Genomic DNA, 11,314 nt, shown 5'->3' with positions numbered 1-11,314 from the left:
CACATTATGTAACATATTTGCATATTTTCCTCTGCAAAGTCAGAAGAATGTTTTGAGGGAGATTTTACTTGCCATTTCTAGTAGATCAAGTGACCGCACAGTGGCTTCCACACTTCAAGAAGTAACTGATGTTACTTATTGAATTTTAACTCATTTTGTATTGAGGCAACTGTTGAAGTCACTCAATATAACATGGAGAAACTCTAACCACGGTAAAAACATCAAGTTCATAGCTTTTAAAACCCTGTCCTGGCCATCACTAATTTATGGATGTAAAGCATAGACCCAAATGGTAGCTGACATCAAGCAACTAAGGGCATTTGAGATGATGTGTGAGAAGCAAGCACTGCAGAGCAGTTGGGCAGCCTATCCAACAAACAGTCCAGTATGAAAAGACAACTGGGTAACACCATTAGTAGGAAAGGTTGGGAAGATAAACTATTGTATCTGAATAAATGAGGGAAAGTTATGCAAAAAATATCATAAATCCTCAAAGAATCTCAAAAAATTTTGAAGGCTTCAGAGTCATGAAGTTATAAAGTTTAAAGATAGATAGATAGATAGATAGATATGACTTAGAAGTGTTCATTTTGCTTTATGTGGTTGTTATTGCTGGTATCAGCAAAAGACTCTGAAAGCAGTATATGAATTTCCAACATTGTGGTGGGGATTTCTCCACCTGTATACTGGCAAGGGGAATAGTTGCAGTTGATCCCAGAATAAAGGAGGCACACTTCTTTAAAAAGAGAGCACCTAGCCTTAACCACCAGGATGAGGTCAATGGCATACACCAGTGCATTACAAACAGTTCATGGGAGTGGAACAAAAATTAATGACAATGGCCAAACAGTGATAGCTGCAATATTTTGGCCCATGTTATGAGAGTCCACAACGTCTGTACCTATAACCTCAGGGATTGGGTAGACAAGAAAGAAGTTTGTGGGTAACAAAGATGAAGTTATGACATCAAGGGCTGAGTTGGAAAGACTGTTGAAGTGTATGGCTGTAACAAGAGAGGAGTGGTGATTGTGTTTGAGGCTTCCAGCCCACAGTTATGAGAGCTGGCATATTCATCATATTTGAATATGATGGATACCTCTATAGAGCAGGTGCCGGCATGGCTGTGTGGTAAGAAGTTTGCTTCCCAACAACATGGTTCTGGGTTCCACTACATGGCACCTACTATAGCCTTGAGCCAATCCAAGCCTTCTTAGTGGATTTGGTAGATGGAAACTAAAAGAAGCCCATCATATATATAATATACATGTGTGTCTGCCTTCCACTCCCACTTGACAACTGGTGTTAGTGTGTTTGTTTCCATAACTTAGGAGTTCAGCAAAAGAAACTGATAGAACAAGTACCAGACTTGGTTGATTCATTTGACTAAAATACAAGGCAGTGTCTTGTACTTACGTCTGTACGTACCTAAGTACGTGTGTACGTACATCTGTAATTATGTACGTACGTACGTCTGTATGTAAGTACGTGTGTACGTTCGTACGTCTGTACGTATATCTGCACCTACGTACGTACGTACGTCTGTAGTATATACGTACGTGTGTTCGTACGTATGTATGTACGTGCGTACGTAGTACATCTGTAAGTACGTGTCTCCACCAATCACCTCCTTTCTGTGCCTTCTCCACCCCACTGTGTTGTCCTTTGTCATTAACACTTTGCATATCTGCTACTGCCCTTGTATATCTACTGCAACTCCTGTCCCTGATCCTCTCCTAGGTTTTTCTCCATCATTTACTAGTCACCTCTATCCTGCCTACTCACCCAGCCCAAACATCTGTATCACTTCACCTATTCTTACCACTCATAAGACTATAGAAGACACAAGGTACTGCACAGTGGGACTGAACCCAGAATCATGTGGTTGGGAAGCAAGATTCTTACCACACAGCCACGCTTGCACCATGTTGGAAATAATTTTTTTAGTGCTGGTGGCAAAACAATATGCTCTTTTCCATATTGTAAAGTGGTTGATGATAGGAAAGGCATTCAAGTATATCACCCCTAAAAAAAAGTATAAAGAAAGGCAATTCATTAATTTTGTCAAAGGTGATCTACTGCTGGTAGAATAAAAGGCATCTAGTTTACACTGTGAAATGATATCCAGTTGTGAAGACACTAATAAGAGAAAGGTATGAATGGAAGCAGTGTAGGGTAGAGGGGATTCTTTAGCTTTGTCAAAGGTGACGTCTAGAGCTGATGGGATGATACACTGTCAAGTAATTGGTTTCCTCTATTGCTGTACATGCCAGAGACAAGGGACTACTTCAACTGGCAACATGCTGTGAGTATTGTCTAACCCATGCTAGTATGGAAAAAGATGCTTGAAATTGACGCAAAACAGCAGCACTGAGTGCCTGCCACCAGGATCCTGGTGAACAAGCATTATGTAGAGTATTTTTTAAAGATGGTTTTTGAAGGCAATCTTGGCTATTTTCAGCAGGTCAGGTAATCATGTAGAGGCTCCATTGTTGATTCTAGAAAGCTTAGATATTTTTACACCATTTTCCATCTCTTACTAGACTGAATACATAGTACCTACAACACACTGTAATATGTGATTACCGAATGCAAATAGTTCAATGATATAGCAATATATTCTGAACAAACTGAGTTCATAAACTAGTACATAGTACCTACAACACACTGTAATATGTGATTACCTAATGCAAATAGTTCAATGATATAGCAATATATTCTGAACAAACTGAGTTCATAAACTAGTTTCAGTAGCTAGAGATCATAATCACAATTTTCCTGGCATGGACTGATCAGGTCTACAGTGAAGCATATCTTCTCTTTATCCTGTTATCTCTTCTTCAGATCTCACTTTATTTCATGTTCGGTTTTTCTATCAGCACAAAATATTTTACCAGCAGCTGTTGTACATTTACACAAAGTACCCATATCAGTGCAGCTGTTTCTTCTACATGCAGTGGCTGATACCTATTTTTAAAGAATTTATCCACCACTCATCCCTCAACCTTATCCAATCTCTTACTCACCCCCTACCTTCCCTTCAATTAATATCTACCACTGACTGCCACCCTACCAAGCATAAAACTACCTCCTTCTCAAAGGGGATCTTAGCTTTGTGAACTCCATTGTGACCTCATTAGCTCTGGTGCCATGGAAAAATGCACCCAGCACTGTAATGTGGTTGGCATTAGGAAGGGCACCCAACTGTTTAACCTGTGCCAAAGCAGACACTGGAGCATATGTTCCTCCAACCTGTAGAATCCTGTTATACCATCCAACACATGTCAGGGTGGTAGATGGACAATAAAAGAGGATATATTAGGTTCTGTGTTACATATACTTTCTCCAATAAAAGTAATCCATGAGGGAAGATATTCAGAAAATGACACAAAACAAATGTAAGCTTAAATCAGTGTTTCTCAACCATTTCTTTTCTTTTTTTACCTATGGACCACTTTAATTCCTATTTTACTCAGGTGAACCATGTTTAAAAAAACTTTTTATAGTAAGGGATTGTGTAAAAAATATTGTAGAAGTACAACCAATTTATTGTACATAGACTTTAATTACAAAATCTTATATGAATCACAGTTGAGATCATCACCACTCAACATCTGCTTTCCATGCTGTAATGGGTTGGATGCAGAGCTGTCCAGACTACAATTGTCTGTTGTGGCATGGTTTCTATGGCCAGACGCTCTTTCTAATACCAACCATTTAACAGTGTGCCACCAGCATAAGAACCACTGATCTAAATAAATGCATTGTTACACTCATTCCATTTTGATTGCTAATAATCATTATACCTTGTTTTTACAATCATGTGGTTCCAAGTTCAATCCTAATGCATGGCATCTTTGGTGTCTACCAGTCTAATACTGATCAATATCTTACAAAACCTTAAACCAACGACACTACTGTTCACCCAATGCAATATAAAAATATAGAATTATTCCCCAACCATATGGTTTGGATTCAGTCCCACTGGCCAACCAAAAATCTCAAAAGAGGATGTTAGAGACACTGAAAGAAGCTGATAATATATGCTTGTGCTTGCTAGTTGTAAACAAGTGCCACAACCATGATCCATACAAGCTCAAAAGAGTCAATGTTAAAACAGATGAACCATATCTGTACAAATTCAGAATACCGATGCTAATAGTGATTTTTACATCTTGAATATGAGGGATGGTAACCAACACAAAAATTACTGATTCTGATATCCCATCAGATCTTTGATACCTATTTATTGGTTCCAGTAGAAACCAATTTACTTTACTTGCTTTGTCAAAAGAAAAAGTGCTGAGCCTATGACACATTTTAGGGACTCCATGACTGATGAGATGAAAAGGGACTACAAACATTTGGGTCAGGTCCCCTTTACAACTATTGCACAATTAGCATGTTGTATTCATAAACAAGGTATGTAACTCTGCTTGCCAACTATAGATGATAAACTGTATCACTGCAGTTGTCTAAGAAATAATTGCAGTTCTTGTTATTCTCATGATTAAAGCTACGCACAGAACTATTTTTATTGGTAGTTGAAGTTATTTTGCTTCACTTTTGCCACTAATGAGGCCAGGGACAGTAATTAGCATCATTCACTAACAGAACAGCAAAGACTAGATAATTAGTGAATTGTGTTTCAAATAACATTTAGATAGGCTGCATCAGAAGAAAATGCCAAATCTGGTCTTCATTAAATATATCAATTCTTTGCTAAAGAAGTAATTGTTATTTTTGTTGGTAGATTCTAAATGCAACCCATTTCCACTTCCCGTCCCAACCCTTTAGCATTCACATTATTTTGAATTAATCATGCATTATCTTGTCTGGCTAGTTAGAACATAAAGCAGGTTGAATATTTGAGCCGGATATAGTCAGTTTAAATGCTAAAAGGCTAAGTCATTTTTATTTCCTTTATGTTGTTAATAAAGGTAATAAAAAATAGAAAAAGGCTTACTTCAACCCCGTCATTACGATACTCAAAATACGCTGCTCATTTCACTTAACTATACAGTCTCATTTAATGGAGGTAATACAGATTCGATATAAGACATTCAAGTTATGAACAGACAATGCCTATGCGCAGAACGCGAGTGACATTGTCAGTAATAAACTGAGATGTTAGAATCAAGTAGACAAATGCTCAAAAGACAATGTTAAAAATGACCAAAAGCTTTGATGATGTCAAGTGTAATAAAATGCTCTTGTGAAAGCTCTCAAAGGCAAACCCTACTAGTGAATGAAATGGGAACAACAGCTAGAGCTGACAATTCAAAAGTTAAACAATTGCCATGAAAATTTCATGTTAATTTACATTCTATACGCCAGTTAATTTAATAAAATTCACTATTTTAAAAATTAAGACAAAAGACAGTATTTCACTAGAAATATATCAACAAGGGGAAGATCAAAAGGTTTAGTGAGAATATTAACTAAACTTGGGATGCAATGGTTCGTAGGAAGACTCCATAAATTTTATCTTTTCATCATAGGAACTGTACAGAGATACATCAAGAACTTGCAACACAAAATGAATAAAAAAAACCAAAAGTCAGAGTTTAGCTTCCAATCACAAATTTATTTCCATTCTCCAAATAAAATAAACTTGACCGGAGCCCTCATCTGCAAATAAAGAAACAAGAAATCAATAAATTGAACACAAACCCATATTAAAATTTATCAGTTCTTAAATATTTAAATATTATACAGAACTATCAAGCTTATTTTAAAGTTAACTTTACTTAATAAGATTTCAAGGTAGGAAACTTAAAACTGAGGGAAAGGAGCAGAAATAAAAATCAACATTTACCGTAATCTTCTAGCTTCTCTTTCAGATTCTAAGAGAGTTAAGATGTCTCCCTCTCGGACAGGTCCTTTAACATTTCGAATAATTGATCGGTTACTATCGTCAATAAATTCAACCCGGACCTGTAGAAAAAAAAATTAAACTTGTTAGAGCAAAAACGCAGAAAGCAATTTTCATTTTATTAATTAGTACCAAATCAGCCATGATCCAACAGATCTACAAAATATAATCATTCTAGCCCCATGCAGAGTGCATCCATAGCCAAGGTGTACTTATATCTAAGCAACAATAGACCATAAATCTCTTTTCTATCTTTTCATTTCATACTGATATTCCAAGAGTGAACTTTGAGTTCATTTCAGCTTGAGAAATGAGAACTACTAGCTTCATATGAACTTGGCAATTTAAACCTCAAAAAGATTAAACAATTATTAATAAGCACAGGCATGGCTATGTGGTAAGAAGCTTGCTTCCTAACCACATGGTTCCAGATTAATTCTCACTGCGTGGCACCTCAGGTCAACCAAAGCTCGTTGTATGTGTCCCCTACCAATGCATGATAACAGGAGTTGATGTGTTTATGTCCCTGTAAGTTAGCAGTTCAGCAAAATATATCAATAGAATAAGTACTATGTTTTGACAAAAAATTCTCCAATGTAGTGCCCTAGCATGGCCGTAGTCAAATGACCGAAACAAGCAAAAGATAAACTAATTGAACTCACCTGAGTACACTGACCTTGAGAGCCTGTACGTCCAAGGACTTTAGTAACCTGTCAAAAAAGTAAGATTTGTATTATGTCTATGTAACTGTACAGATATAAACTGATTTAAAAAATGACACAAAACCAGTATGAACCATACTTGGTTGAGGTTGTAGTTATATAACAAAAGTGACATGGCAAAATCATAGCCTTACACTTGCAACTAATGCTTAATTTTGGTCTTTCTAAACAACACTTAGTAACTTCCTGTAATGCGCAAGGTCTCGGTGGACCCCCACTTAAGTGTCATTCAATTGGGAAACTAGATCATCCATACAGCTCCATGTCAGAGTTGACCCAACAGATGATTAAAGACTTCCTAACCAGGACCACAACATATTTCTGCAGCTCCATTTGGGTTTTTGTGGTACATCAACCAGGTTCAGCGACCTAATAGTTTTTATTTTTGTCGGTTCTGAATTGTGCCTGTGTAGTGTTTGCATTATGAAAGACAGCCTCCATCTTATGTTTTGTACAAGTAGTTGTACCATTTGTGCATGTTTTTGAGATTCACAAACATTATTGTATACTGCAGTTCCTATATTTAATTTACATTATTGCCTCAAATACAAACATACTGTTATATCAACTGTCAGTCTTATAACACTAATGAGATATAGAGGAAGTTGCTTATTGTAATCACTTCAGGATGGAAGTTTTTTTTAGATAATAAAGAGATGATATAACCTGTTTGAGACCCAACAACTTTGGTTTGAAAATATGATTTCCATTGTATTTGAAATTCATTTCACTTTCATTGTTCTACTACAATTCCACTCAGTTTTTAGTGAATATCTTCTGTCAACTGCTCAGTTTAACCTCCTTATAAGTCACAGTGAGAAGGGCAAGTCATACAAGGACAGTAGCCTTTTCTCTCTTTATTTTAAAGTTATTCACTGACTAGAGTTATTTGGTCGTGAATATCGGATATGCTATTAAGTATACAGTTGCAGGCTCTTTTGATGTTAGGGTTTACTATAAGCCCTCTAAGTACCAGTGTTGGTGTTATACTTCACATTAGGTTTCCAGTATTTTTTATGGTTTACACTGTAGTGCACTCTCAGGATTTCCATCTATATTAAATCTTCAACTTGACTTCTCATTTCTAACCACACACATTCTTCAAGCTTCCATTCTGTCACCTTGTGCTCACTTCTAGATTGGTGATATACTCAATCTGAGGGTTTTTGTTTTGTTGCTTTTAAATTGTTTTCCACAGCATATTTAAGCTCAATACAAAGAAGCATAACCAATGATAGATATACAAATGGTTTAATAGGACAAGATCTTGCTTTTATTTGCAAATGAATCAAATTATTGACTATTTTCACTATTATCTAAAATACAAACATATATATTGATGTGCAGAGTGTTATGCTATTTAATATCATAGGAACAAAAACAACCGACAATGGAATATGCTATAAACAGTATGTCAATTTAAATTGTTTCAACGTCCAACAAAAGGCTTCACTTGCAATATTTTCCTCACAATATACAATATTTTATGCTGCCATTTCTCTCAGAGCCTGGATTTTGTATATAGCAGAAATCTGTGCTACTGTTTTTTTGATTATAGACTCTTTCTATTTTTGGTGAATATAGCTGTTTGTTGTATCCGTTCAGTTTGTACTTTTATTTCTGTAAATCTTAAAACAGCCTTTCACTATTGAAGCAATCTATACATTACAAGTGACATCTTAAAGTACATAGCTAAAACCACCTCCAAATAAACCCAGATATCTGGTGTTTCTAGCTAAATAAACTCATTGAAAAAATGATTAAGCTGTCGAATTGGCATATAAACAAAGTCGTGACCACTACTGGCGCAGGCATGGCTGTGTGTAGTTAGTTAGCCTCCCAACCTCTTGGTTTCCAGTTTAGTGCCATTGTGTAAAACCCTGGACAAGCACGCAGTTGACAAGACAGCATGTACTCACGGAAACTAACGAACATAATCTTTCTACTCAATATGAAAGATGACGTGTGTAAATGAATGGTGCTTTTGGCTTCCAATATCCCGTGAAATGCGTGGCCATGAGAGTTGGCGACAGGAAGAGTATATCTTAGAAAATCTCTCAACGAATTCTGCCCAATTCATATTAGCAAGGAAGAGTGCAGATTAAAACAACGATGCTGATTAATTTGTTTGAAAATGCACTGGTGCAGTTACCAAGTAAAAAGGGTCTAACACTGGAGTTTGATCCACTGAAAAAAAAAAAGAAAAGAAAAAAAAAAAGAAAAGAAAAGAAAAACGAGCTGGCGAACGGGAGAGGACTCGGAAAATCGACACGATCACTCTCATATCGCTCACTACATCATGTTTTATACCTATTATACTTTTTTTCCATTTTTGTGACCGGGTGTCGAAGTGGTGTTACTGGATCGTGTTAATTATCCGTCTGCACCCCACCCACCCGTCACAAAAAAAAGTGTACTCGTGCAAAATGGCAAATTTTTCAGATTAACACCCGCACGATCTTTACTAGGGTGTTAGGGTTTGGGAATTCCGTCCCTAACACCCTAGTAAAGATCGTGCATGTGTTAGTCTGAAAAATTACCACATAATGTGTAGAAAACGGTAAAGATCCCACTTCACGATTAAAAAAAAATTTTTTTTACAGAAACACTATATTGAGAGCGGAGATTCCGATTCTGCTACAAAGCATACACACACAGAACAAAACGACAAAACAAATCTAAATTTTTTTTTTCTTCCTCTTTTGGTAATTCGTATTTAGAAGGTTGATCGGCACTATCATGCTATTAGCTGTCAGAAGTGAAAGTGCTCACTGCTAGTGAAGTATCTGTCTGTCTGCCTGCCTGTTGCTGGCCTGTCGATTCTTTGGCTACTGACAGCTAATACCATGACTGGCCGGAGCGAGCTATATGTCTGTCTGTCTCTCTCTCTATCTATCTATTACTCGAAAGTTCGCGCGTCCGCGCTAGCTAGTCGTGAGTAGAAAACACAAATTTAATATAAAAACATATTTCCCGAAATTGCAAATTATTTAAAATATAAAAATATAATTTTCAACAGAGAGAATTTATCAAAATAGAAAACAAATGAAGTTTGAAGTTTAAAAATAATAGGATCGACCACTCACGACTAGCTAGCGCGGACGCGAGTACCCTTATACTCTGTGTTTTCAAACGCATGGATATAGGTGTCAAATTTGTTCCAATAACTTTCGAGTAATAGATAGATAGATAGAGAGAGACAGACATATAGCTCGCTCCGGCCAGTCATGGTATTAGCTGTCAGTAGCCAAAGAATCGACAGGCCAGCAACAGGCATGCAGGCAGACAGACAGATACTTCACTAGCAGGCAGTGAGCACTTTCACTTCTGATAGCTAATAGCATGATAGTGCCGGTTGATCCTCAGTTTGGCTGTTGTTTCTAGCTTGTCAGATTTCCGGTTGGGGCGGGTTTAAATTTTGAAAACGTGTTAAATCTTTCCTACGTGTTTCTAGCATGTCAGTTTTTCTGTTTAGATACTTTTTGCGTCTGCTATTTTATAATTCTATGTATGCGTGAAACATTAGTAGATACATTATACTTCTTGTCATACAGCTGAGGGGAGGGGGTGTCTGTAATTTTTTTTTTTTTTGAAAACTTGAAATTTTACAAATTTTTTTTTTCAGAATCACAATATCCCTATTTTTCTACGTATTTCGCCAAAAAATTTCTCTAGAAAGTGAAAATTTAAGAAATTTAGGTGTGTGTGTGTGTGTGGGGTATTTAAATTTTGAAATGCAGATTTTTTGCACAATCGGAATCTCTGCATTCGATAGTGTTCATGCAAAAATTAATCCCAAAGGATGGGGGGGGGGGGGTCCATGATCTTCACTTCCGCCAAAAAGCATTTTTCAAGAAGAGGTGCGAAACTGCATTAGCCCCGTTCTTACCCAACTATTTTGAGTGGAATTTCGTTTCCAGGAGATTAGGGAATGTCATTTTCTGAAGACTACATTAGTGAGGCTGAAAGGGGAAATTTGACTTGTTAAATTTTAGCAAGACAAGCGACTCTGTAGAGCAATGGTTCTCAACCCTTCTGAGACATTGGTACTTCCACAATTAGCAATTCTTAATATATAATTATAAAGCCACTGACGTAAAGGCTTCCTAGTAGAATTGGTGTATGCCTGTGTTTGTATACACTGGTTTAGGAATGTGTTGAGGCATGTCAGTTTACTGGAATGGGAAAAAAATGGTAATATTTGGCTACTCGTTTGTTTAATTCCACCGTTGATAAGGTGGTGGCTAAGCATAGCCGAATTCAATGATTGAAACCAGTATAAAATGGGCAATTAGATAAAACGAAGAAATATATCATAAGTAATAGAATCCACGTGGTTCAGTCAGTTACAGATTAACCTTATTCATGTTGGACAAGATGAGGCTTCGTAGATAATGATTTTGAAGCAAAAAGAAACCGTTTTAAGTCCAACGCAATTCAGGATATACCATATCAAATATTTATCACATATCATTCGTTTAAAAAATGGACAAATTAAAAGGGAAAATGTACTTACTCTAGCAAGTTTTGGCTGAGCGGACTTATCCATGATGTGTTATGGCGATTAGCACAGGCGGAAAGAATTATGGGATCGTAACTAAATATAACGGAGGTGAATATTTTTATTAATATTTTAAATTTCAGAAACTAAATAAATTATCGCTTTAAGTTAGATTTCTAAATTGTTTCAAAATTTTATTTAACTAGTTACGTTTCATTT

At 36.5% G+C, this 11,314-nt stretch overlaps 1 protein-coding gene across 1 annotated transcript; it reads right to left on the bottom strand.

Moving 5' to 3' along the window:
- Window positions 1–5,563: 5,563 nt before the first annotated feature.
- LOC106883043 (small ribosomal subunit protein eS28) lies at window positions 5,564–11,247 on the bottom strand. The gene is made up of 4 exons (XM_089357646.1): window positions 11,111–11,247; window positions 6,535–6,582; window positions 5,816–5,934; window positions 5,564–5,628 (listed from the first exon to the last, which is right to left on the bottom strand). The coding sequence occupies exons 1-4, from the start codon at window positions 11,141–11,143 to the stop codon at window positions 5,625–5,627; spliced, it is 204 nt and encodes a 67-aa protein (XP_089213772.1). The 5' UTR covers window positions 11,144–11,247; the 3' UTR covers window positions 5,564–5,624.
- Window positions 11,248–11,314: the final 67 nt, after the last annotated feature.

Source organism: Octopus bimaculoides, chromosome 9 (genome assembly GCF_046866305.1).
Source record: "Octopus bimaculoides isolate indiv1 chromosome 9, ASM4686630v1, whole genome shotgun sequence".
Taxonomy (NCBI): Eukaryota; Metazoa; Mollusca; class Cephalopoda; order Octopoda; family Octopodidae; genus Octopus; species Octopus bimaculoides.
Note: the sequence above shows the minus strand (reverse complement) of the source record. Positions and strands in the feature narration are given on the sequence as shown.

Excerpts from the sequence above, each read along its gene's own strand:
- LOC106883043 (XM_089357646.1), bottom strand. The coding sequence starts at position 11,143 with ATGGATAAGTCCGCTCAGCCAAAACTTGCTAGA. Across the intron at positions 6,583-11,110 it reads CTCAGCCAAAACTTGCTAGA|GTTACTAAAGTCCTTGGACG; the intron begins GTAAGTACATTT and ends CTTTTTTGACAG. Across the intron at positions 5,935-6,534 it reads CTCAAGGTCAGTGTACTCAG|GTCCGGGTTGAATTTATTGA; the intron begins GTGAGTTCAATT and ends TTTTTTCTACAG.